The sequence below is a fragment of the Balearica regulorum genome, chromosome 4, assembly GCF_011004875.1.
Source record: "Balearica regulorum gibbericeps isolate bBalReg1 chromosome 4, bBalReg1.pri, whole genome shotgun sequence".
Lineage (NCBI taxonomy): Eukaryota > Metazoa > Chordata > Aves > Gruiformes > Gruidae > Balearica > Balearica regulorum.
This window is the reverse complement of record NC_046187.1, coordinates 36,701,198-36,724,590: the sequence shown is the minus strand read 5'-3', so window position 1 is coordinate 36,724,590 and position 23,393 is coordinate 36,701,198. Positions and strand designations below refer to the sequence as shown.

Genomic DNA, 23,393 nt, shown 5'->3' with positions numbered 1-23,393 from the left:
AAACTGTTTTAGCTTTGGGATCGCGCCAGACAGACAACTGACTGCAACTATTAGAGTCATTTTCCAGCACGTGGATTACTAGCATGTGGATTACTAGCATGTGGCCACTTAAGCTAGTTTTATATGGGATCAGAAGCCTTATAGGTCACAGTCTCAGGGTTTGTCACTCAGCTGCATGTCCTTTATGTCCAAAATCCTCTTTCTTATTTTCATTCATGCCCTCTTCAACTATACATGTACAGAAAGCCAAAGAATATGGCCCATAGATAATTAGCAGAAAACTTTGCTGTGTTATAGGACTTGTTGATTTAGAGAGGAAAGGAAGGAAAAAGTCTGGCAGAATTGTGGCACAAGACGTGGCTACTTTGTGATACAGCTCACGTTTACTTACGCCTGCTGTAGCCTTGAACTCCTTGTTACGTGAGCATATCTCTTCATCAGTTCTGTGATTCTCCTTGCCATTTATTTATGAGAAAAAGGGGTTAAATCATTTATTCACCATTAACATTTGCATTATTCCAAGTCATATCTTTTGAACAAATCACTGACTTTGACAGCAGAGTTTGATAGTTTTTCAAATCTAGGCATTATTTTCTCTTTTGCAGCTGTCAGTTCCAAAAGCTCCTTGTCAGCTCTCTCACAGCCATACCATGTGAGTATTTATTAGTACAGGTCCCTACACTTTCCTAGTGCTTGGCCGTTTTATACCGGTCAGCCTGCGCATCTGCCTCTTGCGAACCTGCCAGTCCCAATCATACGGATTCTGAAAGAGATTGGCTAATTGTCCTTTAGAAAAAAAGTTAAACTAGTTGATATGACCAACAGCTTAACTACAATTGTTAACAAGTAGTGAAGTCAGAGCAGAGGAGCTTCATGGAGTCTTACAAAGCCTGGGTGGAAGCCCAGGTTGCCCCTGCCCAGCCAATGCAACGGCCCACAAGCATCAAAGACATCAGGAGCTGGAGCAGCCTCGCTCCTTTTCTCTCTCGTTCCCTAGCTGAGGGGTCCCATCTCTTCCCTTGCCCTTACACTAGCACTTATCCAAGCCAAATTCAACTTGTTAACTCAGCAGACAACCATCATCAGCTTTTTTCTGCAAACATGCAGCACCTGGATATGAGTGACTGAATGAGCAACAGAGCAAGCCACTAGCTTGCAGATGCAGCTAGCAGGACTGGAGGAAAGACGGGCCAGGGTAATGGGGTCTTCCCCTTGTCACAGGGGTTAGCTATTAAATTGTTTCAAGCCCTCTCATAAAAGCACAGACTTAGAAAGAGAGAGGCAGCTACACAATTTGGCAAGAAGAGAGCTGGGGTGAGGTTACAGCTCACCACAGCACCATCACTTTGATGTACTTTTCACACTAAAAGAACCCTTTTGTTAGCATAAACACCAAATTTAGTTCACCTTTATGACAGGTCACCAGTTGTGCAGTACTACTAGCAGAGACCATGAATTACACAGGACTTGTAGCAGACAACGCAGCAGACATTTCTCCTTATTTCAAGTGTGCACACAAGCATTTAGAACCTTTGAGCATGAGAAAGAGTAGATTTATTTCCAAATGCTCCAGAGTTGATAATTACTGCAACCAGACCAGAAAGCCAGACGCTGTATTCACAGCGCCGTCACAAGTCCTTGATGCCAAAGTTCCTGGGCTTTGGTTTTATTTCCAATCCTTGTTAGCCCAACCAACAAGCAAACCTCAAACATTTCAGTCTACAGGTAAGAAGTGCTTACACGCTACAAGTCAGGCCATACCTCAGAGCTGTTCAAAGCTGTTTAGCATAATTACAGTTGATCATCTCCCCTCCATTTTTGTTTTGTAAATAAAGACTTTCTCCAGTAAGCTGCAGAATACTAAACAGCAATTTGGGTCATGGAGAGTGTGACACAAATTGAAGACCTCTTTGTTTCAAACTAATTCAAGTCCATCAACCAATTCATAGTCTAGTAGACACAAGGTGTCGCTCATTCCTGTTTGGTTGAGTAATTTTTGAAATTGGATATATTGTGTAAGAGTGACACATTTTTCAGATAGCTCTTTTCATATGCACTTGAGCTCAGTGACAGCCACACAGGTGTGTGGAACCTCTGCAGAACCTATTCCAACAGAGTCTTCACTTCCCATTATTTTTTGCAGTTAGTTTTCAAACTATAAGAGCCATTGTTTACATTTATAAGTGGGGTAAAGCTTCCAAAGATGCTAATAGTATTCACTCAGGTTCCAAAATTTTGTGAAGCTTTTTTGGTTTCTTACAACATTAACTTACCCCACTAACGGGTTATCAGATGTCCACACACTGTTAGGTCTCAGCTACAACAAGAACAGCTACTTCAGAAGAAAGTTTTGAAAAGGAAGATACCAAATACCATTTACATTCATTTCAGAAAGTTTATTGCACCAAATGCCGCAAAGAAATAGACCAAAATAATAGCGTACATAAACAACTAGAAGAAAAAAACCCATGTAGCTTGACATTGGTATTCAGTCATTCCTAAAAAAGCCTATGCTCTCCAAACATGCAATAGCAACACACATTTTTTTCTACTATGGAAAACCTGTTATATCTGTGAAATTAGCCCCCTTGACCTCAAGAAAAAAAAAAAAAAATGTCTAGAGTATATTCAGCAGTTCAGACTTGATTTTCATTTGGGTCCTTTTAACTGACATACAAGTTATACTTGAGGGATAAGTGAACTTCTTGTGTAAGCTTTGTATAGAAGAGTTTGGTGTGTCTGAAAAGGGTTTTTGACTTTAAAAGATGCATATGGTAGGGAGTGAGGAAGATCAATCTATAACTTTTGAGGATGCCATTAGAAATGTGAATTACAGCATCAGTATCTATTAATTTCTTTTGGGCAGAATAAAGTTGTATATGTGAGTTCAGAGTACCTACTTAAATTAAAATGTTTAGATCTTGGTATCATTTGGGGGTTAAAAAATTAATGTAGATTAAATACTACAATTCAGCACTTCATTCCTCCCCTCTGTGCATGAAGGTTTAGTCTTGCCTGAAAAAAAGCATACATTCTTGAAATTGCACACTGTGTAAACTGCTTTTATGTGGGATTTTGGAAAGACTGTGCACTCCCACTTAACCAAGAAAGTATGTATTTAAGTTTACAAAAAACTACATAATACTGATAAAAACAACTTTGGAATATTTGAAAATGAAGCTACATTATCAATTCTAAACACATCTGTACATTCATATCACTTTTCATCCTATTAAAATAAAAACAGAAACATGCCCTAAAGATGTCTAACAACACATCTGTAAATACTTACTGCCCTGTCATGCCACGCTAATTTACATAAACAGCAAGATGCTACCAAAAACAAGTTAAAGACTTAGAGTCAAAAAAAGCCCTAGAAGGTGGAATCCTGTCAACTGAGGTAGTACATTTGGTGGAGGGGAAAAATATGTATTTAACTTTCTTTAAACTAAAGCCTTTAAAAAAGGTAATAAACAGCTTTCATTTTGGATTTTCTTTCCCCCAACACTAAAACTGTGAGAACAAGATAGTTCATCATAAGAGCAGCAAAATGTTAGAGAAAGCAGCACGAACTAGAAAGGTTTAGCCTGGGCTGAAGAAAATCCAAGTGCTTTTGACCATCGCCTCACATGCCACCCCTAGGTTCATTTGATGTCTTACCAAAAGGCAGATTTTTTTTTAATTAATTTATTTTTTTAATAGTTGATGTAGTAAAATCAGGTGTTACTGCTCATGGCATTAGTCTTGAAATCACTGAATGTTGGCTGACCTTTGACTTCCTTAGTACGCTCTACGATAACAAAAGCACGTATTTTTATGTTAGCACATATTTCTTTGAAGAATTGTCAGAGTCTGTCCAGATAAAAACCCAACTAACACTTTAAAGGAACTGGAATTGACTTTTAATGAACTCTGCTACTATTTAAGAATGACATGAAATAGAGAAAGTACATGAGGATTTCTATATACACTCAGGGAAGCGGTTTCATAGTCCTACACATGCACACACACATTCTCCATCACAGGGGTAGTTTAGGAATATGTGACTTGGCCTATGGTTCTGACTTTGTCTTAACCTTGTGGAAATACAGAGTAATATCTGCTAGCAGCTCCATGCAGAGGTAAGTTTACTTTCCAGCAGATAGAAGGATTCACAGACCAAAAGATATGAAGTCTGCTCAACTATAAGCAGTAGGAAAAAACCTGAACCATAGAAAGATTTTAGCCTTTTTAGGCAGAATACTAGGGACAAGTATGAAAATGCAATAAAAGAAACATCTGGAATGTCAGGTCAGAAACCCAGCATATAAGGAACAGCTTTAGAAGCATTGTATCAGAATATTATGTATCCCTCCACTTGGAAACAACCCCTCTTCACAGTAGGTCAGGCTACCTATTTCCCTCAAAAAGCAACAGAAGGTTAATCAAGACCCCCATCACATTTAAACAACTCACAATATGCACATTTCATTGTTTCAAATCATTGAAAGTTTACTGTAGAAAAGTCCAAACATCAAGGTAGTAGGAAATAAAAACACTTTTAATAAAAGTGTGTCCCTTCAGTGTTAAAAATCTGTAATCACCAACGAGGAGAACTCATAACCGGTGATCAGGAGTTTCTTACTAGAATTCACCATTCCCAAGCAATTGTGCTGCTAGCAATCTGCTTGCAAGCTGACAATTTCGAACACCTCATTCATGCTGGCTCACAACAGAACGGCCCAACATTGAGTTTTCCATTTCTTTAAGAATGTTTGTTTTGATCCTTTGTTCTTTCCTCAGTCTGGTCCATAGTTTCATATCCAGCTTAACAGTGCTTTATGCAAAAAAAAATTTTTTTTTTTTTTACATTCATGTTATCAACCACATGAAAACAGTGAAATACAAAATTTTATTTTGCGTTCTAGAAACACAGAAGGCCAGTATCAACTAGTGGAGAAGTAGTTTCTGGTCTCAGAGTAGTTAACCTATTAAGGAAAGGCACCCGGATGATAGTTCAAGATTTCTGTAAAATCAAAAACGGTAATTGCAAACATTCATAGTAATATCAAATATTGGGGTTTGGCCCCTACATTTCATTTTACTTCAAATGATGCTCCTCTTTTATTCCTACTTAGAGTGACAACTAGTAGCTGGAAAAAAGAAATACTTTTGACTAAAGGTTTGGTGGGGGATCGTTCGCTGTCTTACTTCCCCTGTAAGATTGTCTTCAGTTTGCACCAATCGCTTGGTGTGCGTGCGCACAGACACGCACTAACAGCACTGTATCATACAGAAGTTTGTCAAATTCATACTCCTTAGAGATAGTAATACTTGATGACACCAAGACACAGGTTTAGTTCCCAGGACTACAGTCATACGGAAACTCAAAAGAGTTATTGAAGTTGCATCAGCAACAAATGTAAACTTGTAGCAGAAATTCCATAAGGCTTTCTCACAAAATCCCTATCTCAGAAGTCCATTCCATTCCACTTCTAACCATGGGCTCATTTGAATGCCTCCTCATTAAAACAGAAGCAACCACAGCTTTCTTAACCTCCTGTCCCTAAAGGAAAAAGTCACATCACCTCATGCATACCTCCATTCCCATGTAACATTTGGCTGCTGAATCCAGGTTCCTTGTTCCAAGCCCATCATTTCAACTATACAAAATCTTCTGTATGCTCTGCAAGAAAATCATGTCCCATCTAACACACTTGTGTACAGGAATGCTATATACATAGTTTACAGCTCCTCCTTCCCAGCAAAGAAACATACACCACACCACACTCACAAGCAAAGTATTACAAAATCCATTCTAACCCACTTGTTCTTTTAACTGTTACTTCATGGTTTTGAGCAGCGTTTTGGATGGCAGCTCCTGGTCTGCCACATAGTGTTAATTTTTGTCCTTTGAATAAAAATAAAATGCAAGGATGCGGTCGCTTTCTTGATTTAAGTCAGAAGTGAGGTTGTAAGAAAAACCTGAATGCCTTTTATGTTATGTAAACTGAAGTCCTCCGATAAAACATCCGGTTGAAACCAGCATTGGAAGGTGGTAGTCATCACCTGCTTTCCTCAGTGTTCCCCTTTACCAGTGTTTGGCACCTCTCTTCTTCAGTCAACATTCCCATTTTTCTTTATTTTACTTTAAGGGAATGACTATCCTGAGATTTTAATTTATAAAAGTATTTGAGCAACATACGGGGAATGAGTACTTGCTATAGCAGCCAACAAAGGCAAGTCATTGGATTCAATCCTAGAAATTAAAAAAAAAAAAAAAAGAGACAGACTTTAAAATATAGTCACCTTCACAAAAGAAGAGAAACACGGAGATATGTTTCGTGCACTTTAAAGAAACTGGAAATGTCTTGCTATAGCTGAGTTCATTGTTTAATTATTATTTATTGCCATTACTCATAACATACCAGTAAAGGCAGGTAATAATGTTTAAAACCAAGAAGTATGCTACCACTTAAGTTAAAAGATAGCAGTATCACGTTTTGTGGTATATAATCTTCTGTGGTTTAAGTAAAAGCTTTTATTTATTTGCTAAACCATAAGCCTTAGCTTGTAGTCTTACCAGTCAGTAGACACCAAATAAGCCCAGTTTAAGAAAGTACTAAACATTAACTTATGGAAGACCAAGCATTTCATGTTTTGACTTTAACTCAGTTCACCATATAATAGCACTTTCTTACCAAAGTTGACCAAAAGCTGGAATTAATTATTATGCAATAACAGTACCGGGAATGTCTCTCAAACACAGCGGTCAGTTTCCAACCCTTTCCAAATGTAAAGCTGCTCAAAGGCCAGGATGTATGTATATATTTATAGATATTTATACACATATTACGCACACTGAGAAAAGTGCTTATTTCAGGGTTTCACTATTTACAGCTACATTTCTCAGTGTGACATCTTGAACAGTTTGGATAAACATAAATTAAATTATAGCCACAGTGTTAAACATCCATCTTCTTGGGAATGGGTGTTCACTTCTTCCCTCTTCCCCCTCTTCTGCTGTCAGCAGGTGCATCCCTAAAGGCTGTATGTCAACCAAGGACTATTATTAGAAGACAGCTGCCAAACAGGACACCTGTCTATTTTCCTACACCTGCTTTTTGAGAACTCCTCTTCCCTTGAGATACAACCGCACCACCTAACCTTCCAGAGATTCTCAAATATTTTTTGGGATGGAGTTTTCATTAAGGAGACTGAGTCAGAAAACATGCATATGAATGTGTGGATAATCTCCTAATGACCAAAATACAAACTTTCTTCATTCTGAAAATTTAAGAATGACAAGTAATTTGTTCTTGCTGTAGAACTGTCTCTTCTCGATTCCCAGACGGATCAGTAGAACCCATTTTTACACTTTATTAGGCACATGAAAGAGGAGTGCTAAATATGAAGGAGGTCTTTATGGGAACAAGGTGTCAACATTCAGAAACTGAAAAGGAAAGTACCTGTCCCAAGTTTAGCCATTGGTTAAGACTGACACCTGCAATACTCACCCCAGTACAATTCCTAGTTCTTTTACATGCACTCTTGTATGTCCTCGCAGATATTCTGAAAGCATTTTGCTTTTGAGATACATCTCTTGTAGTCTATCCTCAAGATGCATTATGCACTGTAAACACAGACCAAAAACCTCAGAACAGCTTTAGGAATCGCATGAAGTTTTACAGCAATGCAAGCATATCATTTTAGCTTCTATCGTAGCTAGAACACCTTTCAAACTAAATCTCCACTCCAGAATCCAGAAGAGGAAATTGGTTTTATTACAGCTGCGCTAGCAACATTAAAAGGTTACACTACTCCTCAAAGGGGAACCCCCCCTCATAGAATTGGGGCATTTCGGCTTTCTTGGGCAGCAAGTTTGTTGCCCAAACTGCACATCTATTTACCACTCATGTTAGCCACAGTGTTTCTGCTGACTTACATAGTTTTAACCAGGTTCAAAGACACTCAAGACACCTTACTAAGAATCAAACCAGAAAAGTTGGATCAAGAGGTCTTTGTCACAAGGCAATACTATTTTTTCTGAAAGATTCAGTTTACACAACAGTTCCTAAAATTAGCACTCTAGCTTTAGGGATCTGCCATTCAAGAATCTAAGACTCAAGAAGTGAGTCTTCATTATCTTATTCATCATAAATCTATAGCTCTTTTGCTTACTACTTTACTGTAGAAGCTAGGTTACGAATCCTTTTTAGGCATTTGTTTTTATTAATACTAGGTAGTTGTCGTTTAAAATTGCTTAAACATTTGATGCTGCTTGCCAAAAGGTAATAGTTCAAGTTGAAATACCAATTAAATAACTCCTCTTTTCTTTCAGCAGTAGCATGCTAGAAATGCATATTATTTTTAAATACAGTCATGTGATGCACTGTAATTTCTCATACACCAACTTCAGGAGAGCAGATGTACCTTAGCTTCAAAGAGAGAGAGGGGTGTTTTTTGGTAAGACAAGGTAAGTAGAATGTCTTATCAGAAATTTTGTTCTAGGACAAAAGGTACATTCAATTTGATATATTCCTTCTTTCCACAGGGTCACTACTTCAAAAAAAGATAAATTAGTTCAGCTCTCCAAACTCCAGGAGATGAAAGCAGGAAGCACAGGCAGAACCTCACATTATCAAATGTATAATCATCCGGCAGGCATAGACAGCAATTAGAAACAGTAGCAGCAAATAGCTTCAGGCCATCGTCCAATGTACTTTTCAAGTTGAATGAAAACCATAAGTATTAGAAATGAGATCCTGTGAAACCAGTTTTGCTAATTAAAAAATAACAAGCAAAAAACCTGACTCATGCTTGTAGGCAGCCTATCACATATTTTTCTGATGGTCTGAAGCAAGATGAAGACTTTTAATTATTCTCTGAGCTTATATCAGGTCTTAATTATGGAAGATAAAGAGGCATTTTAAAAAAACATGCTATATGGTATTAGAATAAGATCACTGCCACCAGTGCAGAAAAGGCAAAAGCTTTTCGAGAGTAGTTTGGTCTATGTGCTTCAAGCAAGTTTTCACTCAAGTCATTATAATCTAGCCAAAAGGAAAACATTCTTTTCTTTTCCAGTACAGGTAGCCCTAACACAAAAAGCCTATGAGCACTTCCTCAGTGGTTCAGGAGAGCATGCAGCTGATTCACAAAGTAGCAGTTCAATATATTTCAACTGCAGTACACATGCTAAAGGATTATGGATATTTTTTAATTTTTTTTTTAAGTTGTGAGGGAGCTAGTAAGGAAGAATCCCATCTTATTCTAAAAAGGAGATTCTTTACATAAGATTATCTACTCCTCCTGACTGCCAGCAAAGAATCAAAAGACATTTTTCCTCATAAGCTCGGTACATGAATCCATTGTGTTCAAAAGGTTCGCATTAAGTGAGGTACATAAGTTGTGGTGTTTTTTTTTTAATGTTAGCTTCCTCTGCAGCTTTTCTCACTGACTAAATGGGAGAAAAAAAAGTCAATTCCCTTCTAAAAATAGAAGAGTAGCTTAAAATGAGTTTGAAGGTGGAGGTGAAACTTTTGACATATTGCTGACACGCAGCAGTTGTGATCATCACTTCCCTCTCACCCTGACATACTGCAAAGATCTCTGCAGTATGGTTACCAGTCTGAAGTGCCACAATAAAGATATCACCACTTGCCTTTCATCTGGTCTCGAGTTGGGTTTTGTTTTTTGTTGTGCCCCCAAAAAACAACAACAAAAAAATTCATCTGAACAGTAACTGCATGTAAAGAAACATAACTCTTAAAGGAAACTTCAAATATACTGCAGTATGCTCATCTCTGATCGATACTAGTACCTATGTTTTTGTCAAAATTTAAATCAATAGAATCATTACAATAAGCAAGTCACACTTCTCCCACTAAAGTTTGGTGGAACACTTCCATGTACTGATGGTTCTGTTTTAGCGAAGAGTTGTAAAATCCAGCAACAGAAGGATCAAAGTATCTCTAACATCAATTATAGAAAATTTACAAACTACTAGCACTGTCACTTCACTATTCCTTTTTGTAAGAAAAAGGCAATAAAAAAACCCCTGAAACACATTACGCCTCCAAACCCCTCCCACACCACAAAGCATACAGAAATTGCATACACAAACCCCTAGCCAGCATTGGCAAGAACACTTCAGTTACAGAAATTATTCAGTTTAAAAGTGCCAGAATTTAAGGCATTACTGTGCAAATATTAGGATGTAATTTTAACCAAAGTTGCCTATATTTTGATGCCCAGAAGAATCCAGAGACAACATTGACAATGTACCCACATATTTTGCCTAGCACTTGACTTCGAGAACTTAGCATAATCAATATCACTATTTTTTCCAAAACAATGCAGACTAATACTATTTACAGCTATTAAGTGTTTAGCTCTTATCTTCCTCTTCCATCTGCTAGCACAGTCTTTACACAGGCTTCCTACAAGTTTCTCAAGACTATCCGCTGAAGGACAAACCAATTCTGCTAATTGAAAAAGGGGTGACTACTGAAAAAAGACACCCCATCTTCCCTTACCTATACTCGTGTTTTAAAAACTGTCAGACTGGTGGGTAATTTTGTTGTAATCAGCAAAACCAGTATTACTGATTTGCTCTGATGAACTCTACTACTAATGAGGACAGGGATAGGGAGTATGGACTATGACAAAGTAGCATCCCCTGCTGCACCCCACCTGCCCCCAGGTGTTTTCAGGTTTCAGTTCCTCCCAGCAATCCTACGGAGACATCAGCAAGGCTATCCAACACAGCTCTTGTTGACAGGGTTGGCTAAAATATACATAAAACAGAAGGATCAAGTAATCACACAGAGGCATAATTATTTGGGGAGGAGAGAGGAAGCATCCACTGCAAGGAGCTGGATAGAAAGCCCAATAATAGGAAGTTGTATGCTAGAAACAGGCTTGGATAGACAGAAGCTTCAACAACATAAAGAGTAGAGAAGTCTGGAAGTTATACAAACAAAAAATAAAAGCCAAATTTAAAAGTCCTAATCATAAACACATGAGGACCATGCTAAAATTGCCTAACCAAGTTTAGTTTTGGCATATTTTGGAGTAGTTAACTTTAATCTGATCTACTAGATGTAAGTTACAGATGAAACAGTATCTGTTACTGGACTGAAGCATGTGTTCTTTTAAATATGTTGTACCAACTCTGCATTATTTCAGTTCACTGGTATAGCACCACAGTGTACAAAACTCTGCATTTGCTATTTAAGCTAAGCAATTTTCACTAGCTTCAGTCTTGAGTAAAGAAATACTTACAAAGTCAGCTGGGACGTTGAGTTTGTAAAGCTGTAAAATAGACTGCAATAAACTGGATACTTGACTCGAAACCAAAACATCCTTGCCTAACTTCATATTGTCCATCATCTTTCTCTGGCTGGTAGCTACTTGTACGTTCCATTTATCTGTGTCTGCAATAATGCAGACAGCTTCTGCTATGGGCTCATCTAGCACTGGATGCTGTAACAGATACAAAATACAAACATTACATGACACTTCCATATACATTTCCACAACTTAGTTTGAGGTTCCACTTTTATTCACACTGAGGCAGGGAATAAGAAAGTGATCCAAGGAATGTTTCTGTCCAATAGAAAACCAAAGGCATCTCAAAAATGAGAAGGAATACCAACTTCAGTGACAGAGTTTACATTCAGCAACATCAGGTCAGTTAGGTCTTAACTGCCAATTTGATCAAGGCATTTAATTTTAAGTAGTGCTTCAAAATCACTACTCCCCTATTTTTTTCCTTGAAGTATTCCACCTTCCCTGATAAGCTTCTTCCAAAGTGAAGTAATAATTATACCAGTGCAGTGATGGTGAAAGTATATTTAATGTTTCAGAGACATGTAAGGGATTTCACTATGCACAATCAAGGCAGGGTATGTATGAAGAGACAGTATCGTATTAGACCAATCTGATATTGTTTAAAGAAGTTACATACACATACATCACTGTTTCGGATAGCACATGGACTCATTCCAGCAGGATGATTCTTAATTGCTATAGAGATAAGCTGTTGACAATTACTAGATAAACATTTAAAATTGCATACAACGGTCACACCATTACTTTAGTGAAAGGTTGGTTATAAATTAATTATATAATTTAGGAATATCTAGAGTGAGAACATGGCAAAGTTCCTACCTATAAGCAATTACTTTCTGTAGCCAGTTATTTCTGCTACAGTCTAGTATAACATAGGTCTCCACAAGACTTCATCTCCCTTGCAACACATGCCACTAAGTGGCAACATAAGATGTTTCAACTTTCATATAATTTTTATGCAATGTAGATAAGTCTGTCTGCTACTATGACTGAAGAGAGCAGCAGTTTGAGGGTTTTCTCCCTTGTTTGTAACTTGAAGTTGCAAACAATTTTCCTTGTGTTTCTCTTTGAAAAGAAGTCTTAAAGGAAAGCACATGTGATTTTGTGTGAACAGGTTTTGCACACAATGAATTAAGGGCTTCCATCTTTCAAGATGACATGTCTGGCGTGGCTGTTAAGGACAGATAAGTAGAAAGAAACCTATTCAAAGGACCTGCTTCTGTAGAGCTCAGTAATATCACAACTCCTACTACAACTCAGAACAGTACTTTAACTCACATGCGTTGCATGAAGTAGGTCTGCCAGTAGACACTGCTTGAGTTTTTCATCGTTATTTATTCCATGCAGCACTAGATCAGGTATATATGTATGACAGTAACCACCTAGAAGTGATCTTCCAAAGTTTTTCACACATTGACTGCTGATTGTATTTGACCTGAAATACAGAAACACAAAGCAGGTAAGATTCTTTCTTGACAAACTGCATTCAGTGAATGCAAAATTCGGTTTATCACCCCTGCTTCTACTGCAAATATTAATCAAAAATTGTACTCATAATATAGTAAACCAATTACTGGTGCTCTTTGAAATGAGGATTTTGAAAGCTGAACTTTAACAACATATTGATTCCTTCAAAAGTTATGAAAAGGCAAATCTGCATTAGAGCTTGTGGTAGGTACGAGCTCCCTGTTCTGCAGCTAACAGGTTTGCTAAATTTGAGTTTTCTCCAACCCAGCCCAAGAAGCAAACTCTTTCTAGCTACCTACCTTAAGCATCAGCAAGCTCTGTGTGCACCTCTAAAGCTCAGACGTTTTCAAATAAGATGCCTGTATTTATTTCAAATCTGTCTGATTTGTCAAATATGTCAAATCTAAACAGTTACCAGTTTTAGGAAAGCTGCAGTTTTGCTTGTCTTCAGATGTTCTGTCTACTTGTCTACATTAAACATTTCAGGCAGTTCATATAAAAAAGTTTAAACACTTTTTACTAGACATTTGAAGAACACCTTTGTCACAAAAGTTCACTACCTAAACCCTTTCTGTCTTGGTCTTCTTTTCGCCAAGTCTGTTTACAAGAATTCTACCACATCAGTGTCTGTTATGGATTTGTTTGCAAGGAACTTAGTCAAGATCCCAGAGGATTTCAGACTTGAAACCCTTAACATCTCTAAAGTAGCAACAGCTTTTGAGTCAAAATTAGTTCAAAATTAATTTCAACTTCATTACCTTGGTAAAGGAAGTTCCACTTCTGCAAACTCTTCAAGTCTTTTGCTGACATTATCATGATGCACCTCGTTGGGGATACAACAATCACCTTCTTCATCACTGGCTCCAAGAGCACTGTCTGAACTCTCATTCCTTGGAATGTCCCCTTCAACTCGGAAGGCGATTTTCCTTCCAGCATCCCCATAGGGGACATCTTTAGCACCTACTTTAGGGGAATCCTGTTTGACAGCAGAACCTACTTCTACACAGCCAGGGGAATAGTTCTCCAGATTGCCAGAGCATAATGTTCTAGTTTCTTTCAGGCTTGGCAATTTTACAGTTTCTATATTATCTGTGGGCAAAAGTGGTTCACTAGATATTGTGTTTGCTAAATTCATTTCAGTTCCTTTACTGTCTATATGCTGGTTAAGTATACTCTCCTTCCCCTCACAAGGTGGGATTTGTGCGTGACAAACATTATGTTTACAGAAGGGTATAAAGGCAGCTTCACAACTTTCTTTTTTATTCTGGGAAGCATCCACAGTCAGATTTGTGGAACTTGAGGCACAATGTATCACCTCTGGATTTTTTCTGAATGCCTCCAGATTTTCTTCCATTTCTCTTCTATGAGTTTCTAAGTCTGACTCTGGTGACGCAGAACTTCCAATCCGAAAGGTGACTTTTTCTAAGTGTGAACTCCTGTGGCCAGACTTTTCAGGACAAGGTAAGGCAGATGACCTACTAGACAACTGTTTTTCCACTTTTCTCTCATTCTTGTTCTTGTTCTTCTTTATATCTATTAAATCCTCCAATTTACATGGTTCTTCAAAGTGGTAGGATATGATTCCTGTATCAGTGACAGTTCTACCATCAGCTGCTCCTTTACAGAAACTGCTAGTTAGACAGTCAACAGATGCTTCTGAATTCTGACTGGCCTTTCCTATTGCTTCTCTCTTTTCTTTTGAGGAGGCTGGGACAGCATGAGTGCTTTCTGGGTCATGTACCCACTCTGCAATACTGTTGTTCTTACTTCCATCATTCTTTGGAGGTAGGATTGGAGGCACAAGAGCAGGTTCATTTCTAACAGTGACAACCACATAATCAGACTCCTCTACCTCTCCCTTTTCCAATGCAGTTGTGATCTTGCTGCCATTTAGCACTTGCTCTCCTTCCCCAGCCTTCTCACTCCATGTCAGCTGATTTTCCTGCAGCTCAGAGCACCGAATGAAGTAAGTCAGAACATAGAGCAAGCGCTGCACCAACTCCTTGCGTTTTCCAACAATAACAGTTCGAGTCAATCTAACTGGAGAGCCTATGGCACCGTAGAGATCGCCTATATGGGAAAACAAAAGTTTCACATGCTTATGTTTGGTTGTAATGTGAGCTATACCATTTAAATTCTATACGTTCTGAAATGGCATTTACTATGGATACAAATCAGACAGTTAATTTCTTTCACAGTAACTTCATAAAAGTTTAAAACAAAGAATAATGAAAGAAGTCCCATGCACTTCTTACACCCGGCTTGTGTCCAGAAGGGTTTTGGTGGTTTTGTGAGGGATTAGCTGCTATTACTCAGTTTCCTTCTGTTCACAGTCACTAAGGTTTTGATTTACATGATGCTTACAAGATATTATCACTTAGAAATTGACACAACAGGGAGTGAAGAAGAATATAGACTCTGCTAAACTCTGAAGCCAGCTATACAATCTTCTATTTTTCTACTCATTTTCTTTCACATTAAAGTTATTCTCTTATTGCAGTCACTTTTTCTGTTAAGCACAGGAATTTTCATACAGAAAAAAATTAAATTATATTTTTCAGGACTAATATATTAAAAAAAGCAAAAAAGGATTCAACATTAGCTTAATAAATAAGGTTTTGAAAAAAGCAGCATGTAACTACCTTATTGGGAAAGGCACATGCACTTCTTTGTACTTGGAATCAACCCCACTAACATGAGCATTTATCTTTGGCAGTGGGTGGCAGAGAACTAGAAAATATATTTACTACTTAAAATACAACTGTAATATGAAAGGTAGGTACTACAACATAATCTGAGTCTCCCCAAGAACTGCTTATTTGCTAGCTCATTTATTCTGAGGAACTGCTTTTTTAAGAGCACTAAGGTCATACGTATCCTACTTTCAACGTATTTATTTGGGAGAGTGATAACTATCTTCCAGCTGCCTATAATCCTCTATCAGCTGAAGGGTTTCTATTCCAAAGTTGTGGGAGAAATAAACACAGATAGCCAATAAGGGAACATTCACATGCTCTATCAGACAAAGATGGGGTAACTCAAGAAATGTCTATTACCAGCTTGAGTTAACCCAGCTGTCTTCACCTGACACCCATTAGAGAACACCCACTAAATTGTCTTTGCCTAACCAAACTGTGGCTGATATCACCAGTAGATGGAAGAGAACTACCAAAAGCTCAATTTCTTTAGCCACCATAAGTGTTCACCTTGAAAGCAGGCTTCTCTGGCTTGAGGCTTTATCAGCTACTTGCTAATCTACCAGATTTTTTCAGGTGCTAAGTCCTTGCTCAGGACTGCTCAAATGTTCTGGACTGAGTTTGCACTAGACCTCAAGAAGCAACAATAAATGAAAGTTATAATCAGAGCTTCAGGAAGGTTTCTACCAAGGGCAAGGGAACCTCTGGTTTGAACCAGAGGAGACTAAACACAGAAAAAAACCCCAACAACCAAACACCACGTTTAGGCCCAGCCTCCTCTTCACCATACAGAACATAAAAGGAATAAGGCTCCTGACTCCACTCCTGCAAAACAAGGATCAATGAGACAGTAATCCCACTGCTCTCACGGTCTCCCCTGCCCAGATCTTCCATTTCCCATGATGCCAGCAATGCACTGGAGAGGCTGCTGCGTGGTGGCATCAGTGTGCTGTCTTCCCTCAGTTAAGGGCACCCTTGCAACTAGACGCATAGCCTAAAATGCCAGGAAATCCATTCCTCAGTAATGGACAATGGGCTTCAGACTACTCAGCTGGAATGAACCTCAGTGCCTGGTGGGCCACAAAGACTAGGAATCTGTAAAGGAAATGGGAAGATATCTTTTCACATTCAAGTTGGCACAGTTGCTATGGAAATCAGATTCAGGCTTCATGTTCATTTGCACAATTGACTTTTATATAAAACCATTACTAATAAGACAGTACTAAAAGTCGTAATTGTGATCTTCAACACATATTAGTGCCTACTGTTAAGAACATTAGATTGAAGCTGATGTTTAAGAGACAGTATTATGTCTTCCTGACAGTGGTACTTACATCTGTATCAGTATATTATTGTAATTGATATGTAATATGTAATGAAAACATAGATCTGAAGGTGGGAAGACAGGTACATCAAAATCCTTTCCTTAATAAAAAGTCATTTCCATTTTAAAGCACTACACCCCACAATTTTTTATCTTTCCCTCCAATTTCTAAAGGAGGAAACCAGCAGAGGGCAACATCTTACTTTCATTATCAGTTACTGAAACCACCTGATAATGGCTTTGTAAGAACAAAAACCACCCCCACCCCCAAAAAAAAAAAAAAAAAAAGCATTTTGAGTTCAGGCACTGAGAACTTGGCTAGGCCAATGCTGGTAGCAACATACAGCCTGGGAAAGCAAGAAGTGAAACAGACTCTTGACTAGTCACCAGTGGTGGCTCCTGGGAGTGACCACAAGAGCTACTGCTGATCTTACACCTCCAGTCCAGCTGGTTTTTATAACCCCAGGCCTGGCTACATCCTCAACACCCTAAGCAAGCTTCTATTTTCCCCTCCAAGTTTAATCCATTACTCCACTGCATAACATTTTAAAGACATCCTAAACCAGACAACACTTCTACTACAACTACATGGCCAGGGTAATAATTCTTAGTTTCATAAAGACTGCTGAGAATAACAAACATAACTGAGACAATTAGCAAGAAACACAACCAGTAGCACTGTGTAAGAGTCACATTATTGCTTTAGTGTGCATGTGTGTTATTTTACATGGCAATATAGTATATCAGTTAAAGTTAAGGCTGCTCTGATGTCAGACTCACAGCTGCTTCCAAGAAGGAGGAATTTTCAAGGATTTACCACTGGCAGCATTATTCTCTCAGCTCTCGCTTAATTGACAGCAGTTATTTAAACTGCTGTATCAAGATAACTTATAAGCTATAAAATATTTGTCAGAGAACAGCCTGAGGAGGCGGGCATCAAAAGAAAATCTTGGCCCAAGCCCACTCACATAACTGTGAATGAATGGAGGTACTGCCAGTTGCCAAACTTCTACTCTGTGGTCTTGGTGTCCATCCTAGCTCTGTGAGAAAGACAAAAGGAGGTAGCCAGGGCAGTTTCAACTACAAAGGGCCTCCAAGGCCCAGAGAGCTCCCCTCAATCCAGTCTGTTCCCTCTCGTTCTTTCCAAACTGTTCAGATCATTCACAACACTTGCACCATCTTAATATTTCTGTATCAAGTTACTTAAGCAGGCAGCGTAACAGAGGATGGCAACAAGGAACCAAGGAAAAAAAAAGCAGAGCACTTGGGCTATGCAAACAGGCTTCCAAATGCTCTGTCCAACCAGGTGCAAGACATCTGGTGGTGGCTCTGCCCAGCTTACAGCAAGGCAAAAGAGCAGATGCTATCTGGATGACAAGTAGCTGTTAAGTAAGAGGAATGGATGTAGGAAGGTGCTAGTTACAGAGAAGTCTGAAGTTTTCCATTTCCTACTGACCAAGCTGTGCCCAGAGAGGGTTATATGGATGGGATTTTGCCAGCATGTTCACAGACTGTGATGTGCGCTTCTCAGAGAAGGCCTTTATGGGAGGATGGTCAACCGGCATTACTGTTGGGACCCAAGCCAGGTGATAGGTCAGCACCGCAGTTAACAAAGCAGCAAAGAACCTAGAAAAAAAGAATATGACCAAAGTAACACCAGCAAAAGAATATCCCATTAAGTGCTTTAACATATCCATGTGCGCTGGGAAGCACACAAGCTTTTTTTAAGAAAAGGGGTAGGGGGGAAGCTTACTGATTCTTGTTGATCTGTTCTATCAGAAATGTAAATTCTTTAAGAAAACGCTGGCATAGCTGATTCTTTTCCAGGGTGCTGGACATCATATTAAGCCACACAGGCTCTGCAATCCTTGGAACAGAATATAGGTTCCAGATGGTAACTCTGCTCAAAGAAAATTTAAAAAAAAATAAAAAAAAGCATTAGCATGCACATTTCAATCTTGCAAATACAAGCAGTCTTTCCTCTTCTATTGTCCATTGATTTTTATTTAATTTTCTGTAAGATCTAGGAGACTAAACAAACTGGAAGAGTTTTCTGGACACACTAATTACTAGTGTCCCAGAACACCAGTCTCTTTAATTCACCGTACCAGTAACTTAGTGTCTTCATATGAATTACATATTTGCCTTCCCTTTCTTGCATTCCCCTGTGTATTTGTATTCAGAGGAATGATTCAGAAATCATTTTGAGAGGGGATAGAACCCATTCTATTCATTGCAGTGATTCAATTCCACATTCCAGACATTACAGAAACTCCATCCCACCAAAGCCTTGTCTGTCTCTCCTGGGCTGCCTCCCTTGGCCTCTGGCCATTCCTTCCTCCCTTAGGTACCAAAAAGAGAGCCTTTGACAGCAACTTTCTTGTTAGTCACACTGTTCAGCATCTAGAGCTAGGAGCAGACAACTCATCGGTCCAAATACAACAATCAATCCACTCATCTGCACAGGCATCAGCAGAAGCCAACTCCTGATGAGATCTTAGAGACTTTAACTGGCAGGTACAGGCGAGTCTTAAAAGACTAACTCCCAGGTACAGGCGAGTGCAACACAACTACTTTTAGTCTCATTCTGAAAGCGGCTGAGCTGGTTTTGCTAATGTTTGCTGGTTTCTAAAAACATTTACCCAATACCCAACACAGAAAATTCATTCACATTAACTTCAAGACTAGCTAAATTACAAGACCCTGCATTCAGTTTCTTACAACTGGAAGTGACAAATATCTTTAGAGAGGCAAGAAGAAGAGCTCTCCTTGTAATTCAGAATTCCATCAACTCACCTGAATTCTCCCAGGGCATCCATGACACGGCTGATATAAACCTGCACTCTTTGGCTGGATTCTGCTATTTTTCTACATGAGATCATGGCCTTGATTAAGAGTTAAAGACACAAAACAGCTTCTTAAAGGATTCACATTCTTCATCTTTTTAAGCTTCATTAACATGTCAAAATAATTAAGATCTAGCCCCAGTGCTATATAGCCACTCAGGACAGCAATAGCTGTCAGCCTCCCTCCACCTCATGAGAGGCCAATCCTTAAGACTGGACATGGGTAGAGAAGAGAACTTTGTTGAGGGAGTAAGGGGAAGACAGCAACAAACATTTGTTGTCTCTCTTTTAGTGACTGCATGAAAGGATAGAATACCATCATTTCCACAGTCTTCAGGGAGTCAAGAAAACCTCATAGTGAAATACACTGAGAAGGAAAGAAAAAGAAAAGCCACCCATACCATAAAACTCTCCATTCTCATTCTGACCAGAAAAGAAACTGCACCTCTTTTTTAGGATATGCTGAATTCCTACACTGGGCTCAGGCTCAAGACTACATGTGTAAGAAGGGAGGTAAGCTTGAAACCACGCACCTTCTCCCACTCTTCATCTATCAGATTCTAGAATACCTCATTCTGTTTAACACTTATTTTTCCACATTAAGCCAAACTAGTATTCTGTACCTTTTCTATTGCATATTTGAGCTTGTTCATGTGAGATTCAAAAAGAGGAAAGTGAGAGAAAAAGAAATCCTGGAAGTTTCTCTGTGCTTCTTCTTTTTCAGGCAGAGAAAAGATTATGCTGATTGCAATTTTTTTCCTCCGAACCATTGCAGGATTGGAGCTGCAGCTTTCATCAGCCATACTAAACATTTCTTCAGTGGACCTGTAAGACACATTTGTTAGGACAGTTACTTAGGTACTGAGAGGTAATTCTTCTTCTATCCATATCTCTCTATATAGTAAAAGGTAACTCATTCTTAGGTCTCCTTTGGCTGACTACATAAGACTCTTCTGTCATCTGTCTCTAAACAGAGGATACGCAACATGTTGATGGATAAGATGTGTCTTTCCTCAGATAGGAGAAAAGCAACCCCCAAAGCGGCCAGCTCCTAAAGCCACGTGAACATTTTCTTCTGAAACAGAGCTACTACAAAATCCCTCCTTCTGGATTTATCTTTAAGGGATATTAAGAAGAGGGAATGGACACACTACACACAAAGTCATTACCTTTTGTTAAAAGTAATTTTAGAGCTGTGAACTGCATCCAGCACTCATACTCCTACTTAGGTACTAAGCAGTATGTCCATGATGCTCCTGAATTTCTACTGTTGCTCGTGAAGAAAGTTGGGAAACATGCTACCCATACTGTTCTAGCATCTTAAGAGGGATGTTTTAAGGCACATAACCATGCAAAATAAGACTTTCTATTTTAACTGAAGACAAAATGTCACCACACAGTAATTGCTGTGAAAACACAAACTTAATGCCTGTAAATACAGGTGTGCCTAGGACAAAGTTGGATATACTTCAGTTTAAAATGCTTTCTTTTCTGCTAAAACCCACAAACAGTAGCTATTTTACAACTATTATTATTTCCCAAGTTCTGATTATTCACTTGATAGTCCTGCCACATTTCTTTCAACAGTTATGCCACTTTTCAATATTACATGTGGATTGATACTGGGATCAATACTGCTCAATATCTCCATTATCAGCCTGATCTGTAGATCAGAACACACCTTCCGTGAGTTTGCAGATGATGCCAAATGGGGGTAAAATGGTCAACACACTGGAGGACACTGTCCAGAGAAGCTGTGGAATCACCACCCATGGAGATTTTCAAGACTCAATTAGACTAGTTCCACAGCAACCCGGCCTAAATTCAAAGCTAGTCCTTTGCACAAGCAACTGATTTGGATGATATCCACAAGTCTCAGCCCAGCATAAGCTTTTCCGTGATTATACAAGAGGGTGCAAATCCCCTCATCCTGTTCCTCTGTAAATACTTGCATTACAGTGCTAGATAGTGATATTGGTGGATTTACAGAAATATTACTTTTACTTGCTTAACGTTCTTGATCAATTTCATTGAAAATTATCTTTAAAAAGTATATAAATCAATGAGTAAAATAGTGTGGTCAAAACGCCTTTTGGAAGGAACTTTAATTGAATAATGGCTTTTAATCCACAGAGAAATTATAGGGGGAGAAGGGTAAGAACAGACAAGAAAGCCATTAGAACACAAACAGAGACATTCAGAGCAGCAACTCATATGGAAATAGCTTGGTTTTGGAGTTTCTTTGTAAGTTAAGACAGCAATATCAGTGAGTGGTAATTAAAAGTTTGAAGGCTTTTCATATCAGAATTATCTTGAAATGGAGCCTGTGGCATTTATAGACCACTATGAAGCAATTAACAAGAAGAAAGCCTGAATGCTAAGCATTCATTTTAAGTTCATCCTAAAAATAAGTGGTTTACACTTTAATTGGTTTGACAAAGTTAAATATACGAAAGTTTCTCATCAAAGAGGTACGAGTCCAGGACTACAGGAAAACACACACACAATAAAACCCCAGCAAAAAACAGCTTGTGGGAAAACAGAGTTCAAGACAAAAACATAACCTCATTTGAACTTCAGGAACTTGCATGCAGAGACAGAAATTCTCAAGGAAGTTGGGAAAAGATGGTCAGTCAGCATCTAAGAAACATCAGAAGCTTTTGTACTGCTTCCCAGGAACAGAAATTGAAGAATTTAGGTCTCTGACAGAAGCCTTTTCAACAAAGCTGCTAATCTAGCTTGCCTGCCAATTGACTACATGGAGTTCCAGCTAGACATCTCATTTTCTTTGAGCTATTGGCCTAAAACATCAGTCACAGAGACTTGAATCTTGGCCGTACAAACTGAAGTGCACACTCTGTGGTCACTTAAGTATTCAACCAGAAGCCTACTGTTTCTCTAGCAATTAATCAGAAAACAAATATCTGAAGAGGGTTTTTTTAGCTTAGAAAGAACCCCAGTTCAAGAGTAGTTCTAGATAGTGGAAATAATCACATTTTGTTTCCAATATCTTTCCCCAGCATAGATTCTCCAATGTGGAAGAAACACAACCTATTCCCTACAGTGAATAAGCAGCCCCAAAAGGCTACTTGCCTCTAAACAATTTGTTACTTTTGTAACACTTTCAGGAAATTTATATTTACAAAACTTTGGCTGCTACCTAAACTGCACTGAAATTATCTTATTTACCCTAAATGTTTTAACTTTTTTGCATGCACTGCTCTCAGCCTTATTTCTTAAGGAAACTAGACTAAAAAGTATGTCCATTTACTGAGAGAAAAATGCTTACTAGCTTATTCTCAACTGCAAGCTTGATTTAGATAGCGTGACTACTGCCTTAGCACCACTGCACGATTCTTCATGTTAAAAATGATTTGGTAAGAATATCCAGGAAAAAGCTTCAAGTATTGACACTAGGGAAAGAAGTCTTTTCAAAAAGATTTTGTTTTTTACTGACCACATTTTAACTGCCAGCTTTTAGGCTACTCTTAACTGCAAACAGCGAAAAGGGAGAGAGGCCAAACAGTAGGAATTTCTTGTAGCTCTCCACTAATTCCATGCTGCCTCTGGGTGCAGGTGAATGAGTGCATACGAGCAGATAATCAAGAACCATTTGCTTTTTTGCAGCTGACAAGAGAAGAATTTGCTTATTAGCTATGAAAGGTCTGCTGCATTCCATGCTTTGTTATGCCACTGAGCTACAAAAGCTAATAAAATTCCAAAACA

The 23,393-nt window shown here is 38.6% G+C and overlaps 1 protein-coding gene across 7 annotated transcripts in view; it reads right to left on the bottom strand.

The window, feature by feature from the left end:
* Window positions 1-3,686: 3,686 nt before the first annotated feature.
* Window positions 3,687-23,393, bottom strand: part of FNIP2 (folliculin interacting protein 2) — a 52,286-nt gene continuing 32,579 nt past the window's right edge. For 4 of the 7 annotated variants that reach the window (XM_075751787.1, XM_075751790.1, XM_075751785.1 and 1 more), the window contains 9 exons: window positions 20,291-20,492; window positions 19,618-19,706; window positions 18,575-18,721; window positions 18,278-18,447; window positions 13,560-14,871; window positions 12,613-12,769; window positions 11,266-11,466; window positions 7,497-7,612; window positions 3,687-5,665 (listed from right to left, as the gene is read on the bottom strand). In XM_075751787.1, coding sequence (XP_075607902.1) covers window positions 5,569-5,665; window positions 7,497-7,612; window positions 11,266-11,466; window positions 12,613-12,769; window positions 13,560-14,871; window positions 18,278-18,447; window positions 18,575-18,721; window positions 19,618-19,706; window positions 20,291-20,492 — 2,491 coding nt within the window. In that variant the 3' untranslated portion in view covers window positions 3,687-5,568. Of the gene's footprint in view, window positions 6,239-7,496; window positions 7,613-11,265; window positions 11,467-12,612; window positions 12,770-13,559; window positions 14,872-18,277; window positions 18,448-18,574; window positions 18,722-19,617; window positions 19,707-20,290; window positions 20,493-23,393 lie in introns of all 7 variants that reach the window. The other 3 variants (XM_075751789.1, XM_075751791.1, XM_075751786.1) reach the window with 1 other exon arrangement.